Here is an 18,124-nt window from a genome sequence, read left to right on the forward strand (position 1 = left end):
GGCTCAACTATATTTAACAAGCAAACAATAATAGGGCTCTCAATATTCATCTCAGTATTCGTCAAACAGAACGTCTCCAAGCTGAAATGAAGCTCTGAGATGTCAGAGAAGTGTGAAGTGAACTCTGATCTCATAAAACTGAGTAAACTGTTTCTGTTTTTACGTTCACGACACCTCTGAGGACATGAAAACAAAGTTCTGTTGACGCTGCAGTTTTTCCACCTTCACTGACAAATGGTCTCCTCCTTAGCACAAACAGCCTTAATGAATGAAAACAGGGAGATAATTAAAGAATAATGCTGCTGATGAGCCTCCATCCCTCCACCCTCCACCCTCCTCTGGCATTTAATCAAAGTAAACTAAGAGGACTGAGCGGCGGCCTGTTGACATCAGCTCCCTCCTTCCAAACAGAAAACAAAAAGCCTTCATCAGGGAGCCCACCAGCAACAATGGCTGCTTATCCAACCTCCCACTGCCTTGTCCTCCACTTCCACCACCTCAGTCACAGTGATAAAACAAGGACCTGAGTCTCCAGTAGAGAGACGACAGGAGACAGACATTTAAAACATCCTGCACAGGAAGCCATGAGCTAATCAATAACTTCTCTTAACTGATCGACATTTACGACAGCACCACAGCCGCTCCGATCAGTCAGGGTCCAGATCAGACGGATCATTACAGATGACTCGGGGGGGGGGGGGGCTGTGGAGGTACACGGAGCCTCGTTTCTACCAAACACTTCTAATACAGTTCCCTTAGAATCCATATGTAACCTGTACGGACACGTACCTAACACCTCGTCTCCACATAGCTCTGTGTAAGTATGTGCGTCAACCAAAAGTCCATTCTTTCCTATGAGACCCATTGTGATCTCTGTGTGATGATTTCTTCTGGACCAATTAACAAACAGCATTGTTTCTAGCTCCAACTTTTGGTGTTGGATCAGTGTGCTATGAAGTCTCGGCTTGGTTCGGTTTGGTTCTGTGTGAGTTTGGTACAGCGGAAAGAAACCCACAATGCTTAATAGCCATAAAACTTCATTAGTAGCCCAGGCTATTACTTGCTTCTATCACTCAACTCAACAGGCCTATACTCGGGGCAGGCCTTTCATTTCTTTTACACAAAACTAATGCTCAGCAAAGATCAGGAAATACAAACTAGTGTCCACACTACTCCAGTGTTCCTCCATCCTTAAAATGGAGACCTCTGAAAACGCTGCTGACCCTTGAAAACTCTGAGTTGTATTTAGTCTGGACAGGCGGAAACGAAGACTTTTGAAAATGATGAAGCAGACACATGTTCGCTTCCCGATCGGTTCCTATTAGTCAGTGTGTCAAGTTAAAACATTATAGGTAGGTCTACATACCTTTTGTGATTTTAATTTTTCCTGTGTGGGTAGTATTAGTCCTTCCCCATTGCTGTATCCTCCCACAGTGATGGACACTAACTGGGTTTCCATCCAAATGTATCGCAGATTTTAAGTGAATTTTGTGAAAATGTGCAAAAGAAAATGTGAATTTACGCACGTTTCCATTCATTATTGTTTTGCAAGTATTGGGATTCAACAGGTCGAGCAGTAGGTGGCGCTTCTTGTGAAAAATAATAATAAAAACACCCGTAGAAGAAGAGGGCGCCATGAGATGATGTCATTGAGAGTGCATCACGTCCACAACTGATGTAAACAACTACCGGCACATCCATGACCACGACGAGATGCAGAGATTCTTTGGGAACTTCTTGGCTATTGCGAGAGCTCTCATCACACTCATGTCAGCGCTGTCAGCGTAGCCTACATAATAACGTGATGTCTGTGTTGGTACACCAGGCAGCGCACATGATGCAGCGGTATTCAACACATCCAGTCTATTCAGGTAAGTTGTGAAATACACTCACCTGACACTGGAGTGATTACCTCTCTCTAAGCTCACACAGGTGTGTGTGAAGTAGAAGTAGGATCCAGTAGCCTACGTCATTGTTTATTCGCTAAATCTGTTTCCATTGCCAAAAGTCGCATTTTCCTAATATCGATAGACTGACTTTTCCGCCCCCTCCGAGCGTAAAAACTTTTTTGCGATATTTCGGCCTTTTTTTGAATTTCTGGTGTTTCCATTCAAGTTTTTTTTCGCAATTGTAGAAAATGCGAATAAAAATAGGTGAATTTAAACCCGACTAATGCTACGATACCATTCCGCCATATTTGCTTTGCATCATCTCCTGTTTTTTGTCGCCTTGACCAGGGGTCGGCAACCTTTACTATCAAAAGAGCCAATTTTGACCAACAATAATAATAATAATAATAATATAAATCTGTCAGGAGCTACAAAACATATTTGAGCCTTACAAGGAAGGTAACACATCCTATCAACCTATCAACTTTGCTTTCAGGCCAAAATGAGAATCATGCAGTAAATATGTTTTAACACAAGGTGGCTACTCTTAACTTTGCAGCGTTGGCGCTGTACCAAACAAATCTGTCCACCCTCTCTTAAATTCTCTACATTCCTCTGGGACTTTTACTTTTATGGATTAGGAATCCATAGCTAGCTTAGCTAAGAAGACTCAAGACTTTCCACCGCTAATGAGGTTCAGCAAAATTCAGAGGAAACGGTGCCAGGCCGTTGACGTATGACGCACACACAAAGGTTTTAATTTTTTATTCTATTTATTAGGGCTGTCAAAATTGCTCAAAAATGACGTTCGAATATTCCTTCTAAAAATAACTCACAGGTTCGAACCATTCGAATATTTTTTTTTTCGCATTATGTCCACAAGAGTGCAAACTAATACAAGGAAACATACTTGTATATGTATTAATACAAGGAAACATACTTGTATATGTATTAATACAAAGAAACATAACTACTTGTAGGTATTTTTATTTCAACATAAACGTCTTTGAAAACATTTACATACCTACACATTAAAACACATAAAACAATTATCTATAACATTACGTTATAAACGACTGCGGACCTCTCGCTCGCCCCCCCCCCCCCCCCTGACCTGTGGCCACACCGCCCGCGGAAGCTCTGCGAATAGCCTCGAGGCGCCGGACTGTGACTGGCTCGCACCCTGCAGTGATCATTTCGGCGTCTGGTCTATTTTCTGCGCGAGCCGCGAGCGAATGTGTCAAGCCAGGTGACGGAGACAACAGCTGGGAGCAGAACCGCTTGTTGACCAGCGTGGAGAAATGCGCGTCTGATGCCAACGCCCACTCGCAAAGAGGACAGCTGCCATGGTGTTTTTTTTCCTCCACATTGGAATATCACTTTTCACATTCGAAGGTCCATTTTTTTTTTCAAATTCAAATTTAAATTCGAATTTAGAATATTCGTTGACAACCCTACTATTTATAGGTTACACATTTTTATAGCAGGAGAATGTGAGAATTTCTTTAGGTCTACAACAATGATAAATAAACAAAAAATGAGCTACTGGAGAGGGGCTAAAGAGCTGCAGGTTGCCTACCCCTGGTCTAAGCAAAGAGATCTCGGGTCTTACATCTCCGCAGTACTTTCTGTAGCTAAGCAACCACACTGCAAAGTCGCACGTGCATGCCCAGTGTAAATGCTGATGTCATATGTATTTTCAGGCGTGCAAATAGAAATGGAGATTACTTCTGAGGGGGGAAACCTGCAGGCCTGTCCTCCAGCTCCGGCGTTCCATTTGCGCTCGCCATAGTGTGACTGACTTGCACACCAATCACCACATGTTGCTAACAGCTCAAGCTCACTCTTGTGAACTTTGGTTCCACATTTCATGCACCACTTTACATCCTGTGTGTTCTGCGTGCAGCTGCGTGCACTCTACCATGATGGTCCGACAGTCAGAGCTGCACTAATGACTCAGTCACATCAGTGATGATGAAACGTTTCAGGTCCAAACAGTATTTCGGAGACGATGGTGAGTTTGAGCGACTGGTTATGAAACAACAACAACAACAGCTACAGTATCAGAGAGTCACAGTGGCTCATCACTCAGCTTATCTTGGAGCACGTTGGTATGAAGTTCTGGTCTGTTGAACACACTGAGTTTAAGCCTGTTATCTCTCAGCTTCAGGTTTTGGCAGCTTCAGTAGAAACTGTGTTTTCTTCTGATCTCAGAAACAGGAAGAAGCTTGGAGCGGATCATCCTCATCTGCTTTCACACGCTGGATTTGGTGCTTTTTCCTTTCCCTCTCTTGTCCTTGGGTACATAAAGTGTCCAGTCTTTGGTGTATTCTCCCTTAATGACCTGTTTGGGCTCATTATCCCGCCTGGCAAACACAGAAAGGACTCAAGGTCTCCAACATGGCACCACACCAGAGAGCTGGCAGCGGCTTTGCTCTCCGTTAGCAATATTATCCATGAAGCTCCGAATGAGACGAGGTTCGGCTACATGTTGGAATCATGTTTAAAAAGATTTTCCGTCTCATGGTTTGTTTTCTCAAGTGAATCTTTTCTTCAAATCAAGACTTACTTTCCTCAGCAGCTGTTTGTAATAATGAAAAACCCTGATTTGATTTATTTCTCTAACATCCAGATGACAAAGTGATGATGCTCGACAAGGTGTCTGTACAGTCTATTATTTTCTATATGAACATCATCTACAGTTAATAAAACAAGCAGAGACTTTGTGTTTATTTAACCTGTTAGTTACCTGCTAACTGAGTAGAAACTCAGCAGTTAACTGTTGAAGCTCCTCCCGCACAGCTCTTTAATTTGTCCCCCGTTCACTTGACCGATGGTGTTTTAACTGACTATGTATTTAACAATAAAATGCATTGGGACCTCACGGTATGGAGGCCCATTTCTGACAGTGTGAAGGAAAAAAAAAGATCCTGTAAACTCGTTAAAATGAGAAACTGTCAAAATATCGACTTAATATCTCAAAAAGTGCGAAATTAAACTAACTCATAGTTTTTGATAAAGTCTGATACCAAGTTTTGTTTTTTGTTTTTTGTTAGATAAGATAGTCATTATTTTACGAAAGCTTCTCACTCTTTTGCAAAAGTTCCCCCTGCTGAAAATGTGGCCCATCAACATTTTCTGGTTGAAAAGTCTGCCCCAGTTGAATTTGTAATTGAATAGCTCTGTATTAGACCATTGTTTCTAGAAAGTTTGTCTTTTTTAGATATTATTTGATTTGAGAAAGCTTCTCATTATTTTTGCAAAATTTTATATATTTTGAGAAACTAAGTCTTTTTTTTTTGCTTAAGTTTCTCGTTATTTTGAGCTATTAAAGTCTTTATATTGTAAAAAGTTTCTCATTACTTTGAGATACTTAATCATTTTTTTTTTAAAAAAGTTTCTTGTTATTTCTGTAAAATTTTCTCATTTTCAGAAGCTAAGTAATTTTTTGAGAAGGCTTCTCATTCTGTTGAGACAGTTTTTCATTACTTTTGAGATATTAGACCATTATTTCTGAAAGGTTTCTCATTGTTGCAAACTTTTCTCTTTATTTTGAGATGCTGAGTCATATTTTGAGAAAGTTTCTCATTATTTTAAGAAACTGAGTTCTTTTTGGGTATTTTTTTTAGATAATTAGTCATTATTTTGAGAAAGCTTCTCACGCTTTCGCACAAATTTCCCCTGCTGAAAATGTGGCCCATCAACATTTTCTGGTTGAAAAATCCGGCCCAGTTGAATTTGTAACTGAAAAGCTCTGTATTAGACCATTTTTTCTAGAAAGTTTGTCATTATTTTGGGATACAATTTAATTTGACAAAGCTTCTCGTGATTTTTGCAAAATTTTCTCTTTATTTTGAGAAACTACGCCTTTTTTTTTTTTGCTTAATTTTCTTGTTGCTTTTTTGTTAAACTTGCAAAAAGTTTCTCATTATTTTGAGATACTTAATATAAGTTTGTCATTTTGAGATATTTTGTCATTATTTCTAAAAACTTTCACATTATTTTGAGACATTACATAATTTTCAAAAGAAATTTCTTGTTGTTTCTGTAAAATTTTCTCATTATTTTCAGAAGTGAAGTAATTTTTTTGAGAAGGCTTCTCACATTTTTGAATACGTTTCTCATTATTTTGAGATATGAGACCATTATTTCTTAAAGGTTTCTCATTTTAGCAAAAATGTTCTCTTTATTTTGAGATACTGAGTCATTTTTGGCAAACGTTTCTCAACATTTAAAGTTATGAAGTCGTTTTTTGAGAAAGTTTCTCATTGCCTGATCAGGTGAGTGGTAACAGAGAATGAAACATTGTTTTTTCTGGAGATGATGATCTGTCTTTGATGAAAGAGTTGCACATGAGCAGTACTGATAAAGCACTTGTGAGAAAATGCGGTGGGTAAAGACAAAGTTTATGAGTTGAAACAGAAGCGAGCCTGAGATGTGTTCAGGGGCAAGGAGAAGGTGTCCTTGTTCTGATTCACATATTTTAAGATTAAACCTGACAATTAACTTTAGTCTTTGGTTTTATTTGATAACTGCTAATAAATAAAACTATTTTTATCGGGATGGTCTGGTGACCTGTCCACGATGTAGCCGAATGAATTTTTATTGGGGCAAGTAAAAGCTGACTATGAGGAAGTAGATTTCGAGCCCACTTAACCAACTGGGCATTTAAAAAAAACCTGAAACAGGAATAAAAATGGCGTTCGTTCTCTAATTCTGCAGCCCACATATCTGCAGCATTCAGGGGAAAATTTGAGGGTAGGAATTTATGATTCATGTGAACAAGTTATCATAGAAAAACACCTCCACACAGATTAACGTTCTTATCTCTGAGCCTGACTCTTCACCTGAAGGTCCCGTGTCTCTGTTCGATTTAACCAGCAGCTCTCAGTGTTTGGATTTATTATGTTAATGATGTCATTGTCAGATGGTTGGAGTCGGAGGTTCGATCCCCGGGTGGTGGATGAGTTTAACCCTCTGGTCGCCTGAGAGCATTAATGAGCTCACATGGTGGTAAGACAGTCATTGTCACACTAATCACCATCAACAGCAGCAGCTTCACAAATCACACACACACACACTCCTCATTGTGGTTTTACGAGCATCAACTGCTGCTGTCACATGTCACAGATAACAGAAACACAGTGTGAACACTTCCTGTTGTGTCCGGATGAACTGCAGCAGATCTCACATCGATGTAACCAAACTTTGACCCCAAACCTGACCTCAGATCCAAAGCTAACAGGATTGTCAGTTAGTAAGCTCGTTAGCTCGGTCGCTAACGGGATAATAAGTCTGTTTAAACTCTTAATCTACTATTAATCTACAAGAGCGTCCTCCATGTTGGACTCTCCGGCTCTCCGTCCACTCACAGCTTCTTCAGATAAAACTGAACAGACCAAAGAAAGAATTTAATAACACGCTGTCAGTTTATCTACGAGTAGGAAATCTGGATTTGTAAAAACTCTGGTGGTGAAACATCTCTCACCATAAACTGAACATATTTGGGTTTTAAACTGCTCATTGGACAAACAAAAAACAAGTGAAGACATGACCTTGGCCTCTGACGGACATTTTCAGACATTTACCAGGTGTACAGCTCTGCAGGTGACGTTTAATTCGTTACTGTCTGGGCTCAGTTAATCAAGAAAATAAACTCATACGATATTTCCACACGCTATCTAGTACGTTGTCACCAGTGGCGTAAGATAGTTACGACGGGCCCAATAGTGCACGCTATCATGCGCATATCGTCTCGTCACATGATCAGAGACTTAACACTGGATAACATTAGCACACATATTAGCAGTTAGAAGACAAATTCTTAATTTAAAATACCAATTTTTATAGTTTATTATAGTTTATTTGGAATAAACACATAATTCTGTTGAAGATGTTACGAACTGTTTTACAAAACAATTTAAAAATAAAAATGATGGAGATGGATTTGCCTTTTTCAGGGGCATATGGAGCAAATGGCACAACAATATGTGACATCAGTTTGTCTGAAACCTCAGTATGAAACCTGCAGCGCATACTAGGGATGTCCCGATCCAGCTTTTTCACTTCCGATCCGTTACCGATATTACAGCCTTGAGTTTTGGCCGATACCGAGCCGATCCGATCCAAGCGCATATTATACATATTCACTTATTTTGTTGTCAGTCATGTTAGAAAAGGTTTGATAAGCAAAGAACAACTACTTAATCAGGTTAGTTAGAATGATCCACAACAGTTGGTATGAGAAACTGACCTGTTTATTGTTAACAGGGTTAAATAAACAAACTTTAAACTTGAACATTAACATTAAATAAAAAATATAGCTGGTTTGCTTTGGCTGCTTTGGCCCCTTAATAAATAGAAAATAAATCAACACAAGAAATCTTTAAAATGTCTAACAATGAAATTAAAATAGCAGCAAGACTCCACACACTTGTGCTTTGGCCCCCTAATAAATAAAAACAGATTAACACCACAAGACATTGTTGACATTTAACAAACAATGCAGCCTTTCCTTTTCAGTTATTTTAGTAGTCAGTGCCAGCCTGGTGCACAGGCACACAATATTGTACAACTGTTTAAACAAGCAATAGTCCATCCATGGCTCCAATTTCACTAATTGTGCCTAAAACAATGCCATCAGTGCTCTTTACTTAAACAGTAAGAGTGTAAACCAAATAAAAATATCACTCTCAAAAAAAAACCAGAACAGAAAACAAATAGTCAGTTAACTAAATTGACCGCTACTCTTCCTACCCTCCATGTGTGTCTGCCGTCTGCATGCTGGCCTGGTGGATTGATAGTAAGAGCTGGAGCTGACCACTGGAATGGACTGCTTGAATCGCGGAGCGCTGGGCTGGCCGGTTCATGGATCGGCATTTTTCCATGCAGTCCGATCCGATGCCGATGCCCATTTTTTGCAAATACCGGCGGCCAATACCGATCCAAATATCAGATCGGGACATCCCTAGCGCATACAGTTTCTAGTGAAATATTACAGTATACAAAGACTGGACACTACAACGGCATAAATATCCCACAATGCAATGTGGTAATGACAACAACATTCATCACAGACAAAGGCAGACAACGACCAAGACAACTCTGTAACGTCAGTAATGCTTAAATTCAACCTTAACTACACGATTTTGCTTTCCTGTTGATCAATGTAAGATATTTGTAAAATTATTTTTGAAGTACCAGTAGAGCTGAGGTTAGCATGGGTTACCATGGTTACTAGAGCTGGGTTTCAGTACTCAACCTAAAGGGGGCGATCACACAGAAATGAGACTCTAGAGACACGGACGCTTCAAAGATGCTTGAAACGCTGGAAGCTACTGGCGTCTGACGCTCAAAAAGTTGAAAATATTTTAACATTTCAGCGTCTACGCACGTCTAAAAAGAAGCGTCTACAAAAACGCCCATCTAAAAAGACGCTTGAACGCAGGTCAGATGCGCTGTATCATAGGAAAACAATGGTTTTACTGGCATCGCGTTTCTGGTGTTTCATCTCGGTGTGATCGCTCCCTAAGGTATCAACAGAAATAACCCAGTGTCAAGAAATATCAAATAAGGGTGTGCCACATCATCTTGTTTACGAAAATTCATATCGTGATGCTCACGATAATTGGACTTGTTGACATATTGATGTCTTAAGTACTATTCGGACGGGATTAGTTTTACATAGGGATGTGGACTAATGTCAGTTTACCACAGCATGTCTGTAATGTGGTCTCCCACGTAGGGCTTTACGATTAGAAGAATGTTCGCTATCACGACTGCCGACAACACCAAGTGCTTCTTCAAGCTCCTCCATCATCGGAAAAAAGCGGGGAAATGGTTGTAAACAGGACGTGACAAAATATTTACATACGTTTCTACAGAGGATCACGTTCGCGCGGGATTATTATTACCCGAGGTGTTTTCTCCGGACTGTTTTACAGAAGGTAAAAGTCGCCTCAATTTTTACTGACATTAATGATTACAGACATGGCGCGTTCGGACGGGACAAAAATCCCTGGTAATAATTACTTAACCCCACGTCTCCATGTTAAACTAATCCCGTCTGAGTAGGGCTGTACTGTTACCCACGGCAACAACAAGCATGGCTGAAAATGAAATTATTTCCGACCCTGCGGTCGTTCCAAAAAGAGGAGCAGCTTCAGTAGTGTGGAATAAACTGTGGCGTCCTGAATGTTTCATGAGGCAGCAGCACAGCGTCTCTCCCTCTCCTCTCTCGCCGTGTCGCCAGTGATTTTGTCATAAACATTTGGTAATGCAAACCTACGTGTAAAAACTCCATATATGTGACTGTGTAATAGTTGTGGTATCATAACAGCCTGTCACAGGTTACAGCGTGATGATTAGAGGAGAAATGGCAGAGCATAAAGGTCCAGGTGGGAGAACAACTCATTTAGGATCAGGTTCGTCCCCAAAGAAATCCAGAGCATCAGATACTTCATTTTGTGCCTTGACTGCATCAATCTACGGTGGAAACGTCACGTCACTTCTGCTTCAACTGTTACAGTAGCTTCTTCCTGTTTCATAGCAGACCAGTTACAGGTGCTTTGAGGACACACACAGCCACCACCTGCTTTACTGAAGGAACTGCTGCATCAGTGAGTCACGTTCTGGCACTCTGTCATCGAAAGACTTTCATGTTTTTATTGGAGGGTGCAAATGCTTCAGATGATCTGAAGTCTGAGGGGGGCGTGTCCCCTGAGTCCCCCCAGGATCTACGCCTGTGCTGCTCCTGGTTTCATTTAAATCAGTGTCAATAATGTCACACATATTTGTGTATATATACTTATATATATACTTCCTGTTTAGGCATATAAATGGTTTTTATGACTGGGAACTTGTACTGTGAACCTTTGCACATTCCTGCACACAACTGCTCAGATTGTCTGTCTTTTTTCAACATATATGTTAAGAAAAAACATAAGAGAAGAAGTATTAAGTATTTTTGTGTTTTTGTTTAGTTTTATAACCATTATTTATTTTTTATGTAATGCCATATATTCTGTACACGTTTGTGCACCTTGTTAAATGTTTAAAATCAATAAATATATGCTTAAAAAAATCATAAGCTGTTTTAAGTTTTCAAGCTTCCTTTAGTAACTTATTTTTATGTATATCCATGTCTCCTACTGTATGATTATTTTGTTTATTTGCTACTTATGTTAAAAATAAACTGCTGAACTAACTCATATTTTTATTGTAAATTTTTGCTATTTTATCCACGTTTCCTGTCTTTTTTTGCTTATTTATCTTTTATTTCTCCTCCTATGTTTATTCTTTATTTTAGTTTTATTATTTTACATATGTATATTTTTTCCACAGTGTATTTATTTTACATTATCATTTATTTATTTATTTATTTATTTTGTAACAACTATTATTAGTCACGTTTTTTTGTCTGTCTCCTATTGTATTATTATTTTGTTTATTTGCCACTTACATGTTCAAAATAAACTACAAAGCTAACTAACTCATTTTTTTATTGTCAATTTTTCCTATTTTTTTCCGTGTTTCCTGTCTGTTTTTGCTTATTTATCTTTTATTTTCTCTTCCTGTGTTTATTTCTTTGCACCAAACAGAGACAAATACCTTAAATTTGAACATTTACTTGGCAGTAAACCTGATTCTGATCATAATAAAAGACTGAGAGGGGGTCACTGCAAATATTAATATAAATATTATTAGTTAATGACATGAAGCAGCAGAGACAGACTGCTACTAACTCGTATTTTTATTGTCAATTTTTCCTATTGTATCCATGTTTTCTGACTGTTTTTGCTCATTTATCTTTTATTTTCTCTTCCTGTGTTTATTTCTTTGCACCAAACAGAGACAAATTCCTTAAATATGAAACCCACTTGACAATAAACCTGATTCTGATCATATTAAAAGACTGACACAGAGCCCTCAGCAACACACAACCTCGATTACCTCCTAAAAACACCACAAATATTAATATAAATATTATTAGCTAATGATATGAGGCAGCAGAGACACCGACACCAACTCCTGCAGCAGCTGTGGATGTGAAACCATGTTGTTCAGACAGATGAGGTTTCTCTAGTGTGTGTGTGTGTGTGTGTGTGTGTGTGTGTGTGTGTGTGAGATCCTCAGTGATGCTGACAGACATGCAGGACTCAGTGAGGCTGCAGCCGACTGACCCACTTTCTGCAGGACAAAACGAGCTGCTGGCTGCCTCACTAACCGACCTGCGGTGCCACAACGCGTCCGTCTCACCGACACATCCACCGACACACACTCCAGCCATCACTAATCACCTCTTACACAACTTCTCCATTAACCCAGATCCATTTTATCTGCTGTGTTTTCCACAACACAAAGCCTCACACACAGACTGGAGCTGCTGCTGCTGCTCATCCAGACAGGCGGCCACAATCACTCCACATTCAGCCCAAATAAAGGCGTCCTTACCGGGGTAAAGCAGAGCAGCCCCAGCGTCAGAAGCAGCGGGGAAAGCAGCATAGTGTCTCCGTGTCAAACAGCGTCTCTGTGCTCCGGGTTTGTCCTCTCAGTCTGCTGCGCATCCAAACAATGGCGATTTTTCTGCTGCATCGGAGCGCGATGCTCCCGCTCAGCGCACGGATTCAGTTTGCGCTTCGTTGCCGCTCCGCAGCTCCTAACTGCACGCCATCACCTTCATCAGCCTCTTCGTCACTGTCGTTGTTATCATCACCTGTAGTGCGTTTCGCAGCTCGAACCCGGACCTGCGGTGGTTGAGAGGAATCAGGCCGGGCTCCGGCGTCCACGCCGCGGCCTGGAGACGAGCAGGAGGTCGGTGTCGGTCAGCGGTGATGAAGCTGATGCTGCTGCTGCTGCTGCTGCGCGGCGTCGCCCCGCCCTGCGCTCCGGAGGCTGCATGGAGACACACACGGGTCCTCCCCCTCCTCCTCATCATCATCATCTTCATCCTCTCCAGCATTACAGCATGCACTCACTGGGAACCGGCACGAGACATGAGAAGACACCGAGAAACACCTTTTATAACCAACAGACTGAAGAGTGTCTGAATATATTTACTCAAATACTGAATTTAATAACCTACAAATATGAGATACTTATACTTTAAATGAGTATTTACATTTTCTGCCACTTTATATTTCTACTCCTCAACATCTCAGAGGGAAATGTTACAGTTGTGACACATTCTCACTCCCAACGCGTCAAATATTGACGCTTGGTCACTCACCAGCCATTTTATTAGGTACACCTGTTCAACTGCTCCTTAACGCATCACGTGGCAGCAGCTCAATGCATTTAGTCATGTAGACATGCTGAAGTTCAAACCAGCATCACAATGATGAAGAAAGGTGATTAAGTTACTTTGAAAGTGGCATGGTTGTTGGTGCCAGACGGGCTGGTCTGAGTATTTACTGGGATTTTCAGCACAACCATCTCTAGGGTTTACAGAGGATGGTCCCAAAAAGAGAAAATATCCAGTGAGCCAAAATGCCTTGTTGATGCCAGAGGTCAGAGGAGAATGGCCAGACTGGTTCAAGATGATAGAAAGGCAACAGGAAGTCAAATAAGCACTGGTTCCAACCAAGGTGTGCAGAAGAGCATCTCTGAAGCAACAACACCTTGTCCAACCTTGAAGCAGATGGGCTACAGCAGCAGAAGACCACACCAGGTGCCACTCCTGTCAGCTAACAACAGGAAACTGAGGCTACAATTCACACGGGTTTTCTCACCAAAACTGGACAATAGAAGATTGGAAAAACCACATTCAGATGGAAGCATGGATCCATCCTGCCTTGTATCAACGCTTCAGGCTGCTGCTGCTGCTGGTGGTGTAATGGTGTGGGGGAGATTTTCTTAGTACCAACTGAGGAATGTTTCCAGCACCTTGTTGAATCTGTGACACCAGGAATTAAAAAGGGGGTCCCGCCTGGTACCAGCAAGGTGTACCTAATAAAGTGGCTGGTGAATCTATGTCCTCAAAAAGGTTTTTCTTTCTCTTTTCATTTTTTTTAAATGGTCAGTGCTATCCAAAATAAAATGATATGCTTTTTCTACATAAGCTACATTTTTATCAGACATGCAGTGATGATTGTTGGATAATGATTATATCTTTGTGTTTGACATGTCATATTATTTGTAACACTGATTCTCTGTAATATGTAATATGATCATTTACAGACACTGACTGTTATCCTGTCACTCCCACATATACAGTTCATTTAATTTTAATTAAATCTTTTACATTTTTATCAGTGTAATTGTCTGATTTTATTTCATTATGGTCCCGATTTGTATGTGTGTGTGTGTTCCTGATTGAACCATGTAAAGCGCTTTGTAACTTTGTTTTAATGTATAAAGTTTATCACAATTTTTATTTCCAAGGCTGAGTTTTTTATATTTAATATTTAATTTCATGTCTTCACTGGTTTGTCTTCTGTTTGACTGAAACACTCCTCTGCTGCTCTCTGTCTGTCTTCACCTCTCTCATCAGATCTGAGTGACGTCATGTGTTCATGTTTAAACTGTTTGTTCAGGTTATTCATGACGTCAGTCTGCCCCCTGCCGGCTGGAGCTGTGAACACACGGCAGAACGCCCCCTGCAGATGAAACGACTCATGACACCTGCAGAGGAAACAATCCAAACTGGAGCTCTTACATGTGATATATTTCATTTTTAGATTTTAACTTCTGCACTATTTCATGTCTCCGATTCTCACTTTCATTTGTAAGATTTTTTTTTTATATTTAATGAGAACTGTTGGAGGAAGCTTGAGGTCGGTGACTGCTTCTCCAAAGCTGCTGTGCATGTGCTTATAAATAACTTAATCATAAATCTTTCTGCACAGTTTTATTACTTCTAATTCCCAACATATCTGCTCTGCACTCTGTGTGACGCACTGCTGAGCTGCAGCTAACATTTACTTCTATCACTGATTAATCTGCAGGTTATTTTTCTCAATTATTCAACTGTTTGTTTCATAAAACTGTCGTCAGATGTTTTGTTTTGTCCGACCAACATTTTAAAACACAAATATTTTCAGTTTACTGAAATCTGACACATGATAATTTAATAAATTAAATTACAAATTATCATATATCAAGGTTACTAATAAAAATATGAACCCTTTTAAACCTAGACTGACACACGTTTTCTTGTGCTGCGTTCAGATGCCTCTCACAAGCGCTTAAACTTTAAAATAATAATTCACAACTTCAAACAGCTAAAATATGTGTTAACAGCTTTTCAAATCTAAATCTAACAGTATGTGTTGATAACACTTGTACTGCTATATTCATCTTTATTCTAAAATATATCTTTTAATTGACATCTCGGCCCTTTAAAGATGAGTCCCAGATTTTGTCAACTACAATAACATCATTTAATCAGGCATAAAAGATGTCAGCTGCCTCACAAGGACTCCTGTCTCACTTCCTGGTTTCCAAAAGGGCGGGAATGTACTGTAATAATTTTTGTTAAATTATTATCGCTCTCTGTTTTTGTGCAGTTTACTTATTTTATGTAATTTCATGTACCATACACACATATACACACACACTGATGACATGTCCTGATGCTTCCTGTTTGCACTCTGTCCCTCTGCTGCTGCAATGTTGCAAATTTCTCCACTGTGGGACGTCTCGTCTCGCCTCGTCTCATCTTATCTTGTCTTATCTTGTCTTATTTCGTCCCATCTTATCTTGTCTTATCTTGTCTTGTATTGTCTTATCTTATTTCATCTCATCTTGTCTCATCTCATCTCGTCTAATCTTGTCTTATCTTGTCTCATCTTATCTTATCTTGTCTTGTCCTGTCTTGTATTGTCTTATCTTGTCTTATTTTGTCTCATCTTATCTTGTCTTGTATTGTATTATCTTATTTTGTCTCATCTTGTCTCGTCTCATCTCATCTTATCTTGTCTTATTTCGTCTCATCTTATCTTGTCTTATCTCGTCTCATCTTATCTTGTCTTGTCCTGTCTTGTATTGTCTTGTCTTATCTTGTTTTTCTTTTATCTTGTCTCGTCTTATCTTGTTTTTTTCCCTTGTCTTATCTTGTCTCGTCTTATCTTGTCTTATCTTGTCTCGTCTTGTCTCATCCTATCTCGCCTTGTCTCGTCTTATCTTGTTTTATCTCGTTTCATCTCATCTTATTTCGTCTCATCTTATCTCGTTTTATCTCACCTTATCTTAAATGATATTGCTATCAGGTGTGTCTCAGCCCTCAAACTAAATAACAATTATAGTTAAAAAATAAATTTAAAAAATTCGCAAGTGGCATTGAGAGAACTCTGAAAAATAAAATGGCTCCTCACTACGACTGCAGTGACGTTAATAAATGTATTTTCAATCAACTTCCTAAGACGTCAGCTCCATCAGATCTACATCCACCATGTAGGCTATTCAAAAATAAAACAATCAATCAGTCCCTGGCAGCCATTTACAAGGTTTAATGGTCAAGACTTTGATCTTTTAATGTATTTACTCAGACTAATTGAAGAGTAAAAAACAAACAAACAAACAAACAATAAATAAATAAGGCTTTGTTATATGCACCTCTGAAACCAAATCTTCACCCTCACAATGAACAGAGTTCCAGTGTACTGCTGATGTTTTTAAAAATCTGTATTTATTTATGACTCCTTTGTTTTCCTCCTGCTCTGTTGTTAATAAAGATCTGCGTGTGTGTGTGTGTGTGTGTGTGTGTGTGTGTGTGTGTGAGTGAGAGAGAGAGAGAGAGAGAGAGAGAGAGAGAGAGAGAGTGTGTGTGTGTGTGTGTGTGTGTGATTAATCTGCAGGTTTAACAAACAGCCTGTAACTCTGCTGCCAGCTGATTGTTTGTGCGTTCGTGCATGCTTGTGTGTGTGTGTGTGTGTGTGTGTGTGTGTGTGTGTGTGTGTGTGTGTGTGTGTGTTTTGAGTCTTCTAGGAACCCATTTTCAGTCCCTGGGGTGACAGAGTTCAGTGTGTGTGTTTTTACTATCACAGGTCTTTATAGTCGGTTGATTAAAGGACCAGTCCGCAGCTTTTTTTTTTTTTTTAAGATATTTTTCCAGGCCCTTTTGCCTTTAATCGACGGGACAGTTGTTGGTGTGACAGGTGCCAAGAGGAGGGAAAGAGGGTGGGGGGGGCAACATGCTGCGGCAAGGACAGGGCCCCTGCTCATGGGGCTCCACCAGGTGCGCCAATGGGCCCCCTGTCTGCAGCTTTTTAACCACATAAACAACATGTTGACTCACATGAACGCAGACGCTGCTGGGTGGGTGATGAGGTGATGGTTCATGGTGTTTGAGGGGAACTGGTTCCTCCTGTGAGTTTTACTGTCTCCCAGTAGAGTGTTATTAATAGGATACATATGATAAACATGGGACAAATCGTAGGTCACCCCAGTTCTTGCCTCTTAATCCTGATTTTAAGATTCTTCTAATAACTTTTAAAGCTCAACATGGTTCAGCACTGACTTATATAGCTGATGCTCCAAGTCCTGACCTGAGATCCTCAAGCCGACCCTCACTAGTCGTCCCTAGATCAAGGCTGTAACTAAAGCGTTTGTCGAGGCTGGTTAGCACATTACCTGTTTTTAAATCATTGCTTAAAACATATTTTTGTAAGAAAACTTTCCCTTTTAATGTCTGATTTGTAACTTTTGTGTTTTTTTTCCTTTTGCTCTATTTTTGCGTCTGTAAACACATTTTTTTTCAGCTCTTCACAGTTCTTTAAAAATTAAATTGTTATTTCTTGTTTTTATATACTTTGTGAAGCACTTTGTAACCCTGTATAGATAAGAAGAATTGAATTAAATAAGTGCTATACAAATACAAATATTATGTTACTAGTCTATACCCACTGAGTGCACAGTTGCCCACGTATAGTTACACATGTTGTGTGTTTGAGATACAGGTCATAGGAAATTGCAGATTAAATAGTCAACTGAACCCATTAAGAAGAGCAATGTATTCAGACAGAGTGTTTGTGAATTTGATAGTACGATTGCTCTATTGAAAGTACAGTAGTACCATTGCCAATAGTGGGATAGTTAGTGGGCTAAAACTGTACATTAGTAGTTGAGGTAGCTCGTTGAAAGGCAGATAGTTAAAGTGTTTAAAAAACATTGGTCCACAGGGGGAGCCACAGCGATCGGTAGCATTTTAGCCATTTTGAAGCATTTTTCTGTTGTTATAGCGCCACCCAGTTGCCAATTAGAGTTAAATTTCTCCAGTCACCTTGAGGCGTCCTGTT

At 39.8% G+C, this 18,124-nt stretch overlaps 1 protein-coding gene across 3 annotated transcripts in view; it reads right to left on the reverse strand.

Annotated features, from left to right (window-relative positions):
• ptpro (protein tyrosine phosphatase receptor type O) overlaps positions 1-12,772 on the reverse strand; it is an 80,466-nt gene extending 67,694 nt beyond the window's left edge. For all 3 annotated transcript variants that reach the window (XM_049567220.1, XM_049567219.1, XM_049567218.1), the window contains exon 1: positions 12,342-12,772. In XM_049567220.1, coding sequence (XP_049423177.1) covers positions 12,342-12,392 — 51 coding nt within the window. In that variant the 5' untranslated portion in view covers positions 12,393-12,772. The remainder of the gene's footprint in view (positions 1-12,341) is intronic.
• Between the last annotated feature and the right edge of the window lie 5,352 nt (positions 12,773-18,124).

The sequence above is a fragment of the Epinephelus fuscoguttatus genome, linkage group LG22 (assembly GCF_011397635.1).
Source record: "Epinephelus fuscoguttatus linkage group LG22, E.fuscoguttatus.final_Chr_v1".
In the NCBI taxonomy this organism is placed as follows: Eukaryota; Metazoa; Chordata; class Actinopteri; order Perciformes; family Serranidae; genus Epinephelus; species Epinephelus fuscoguttatus.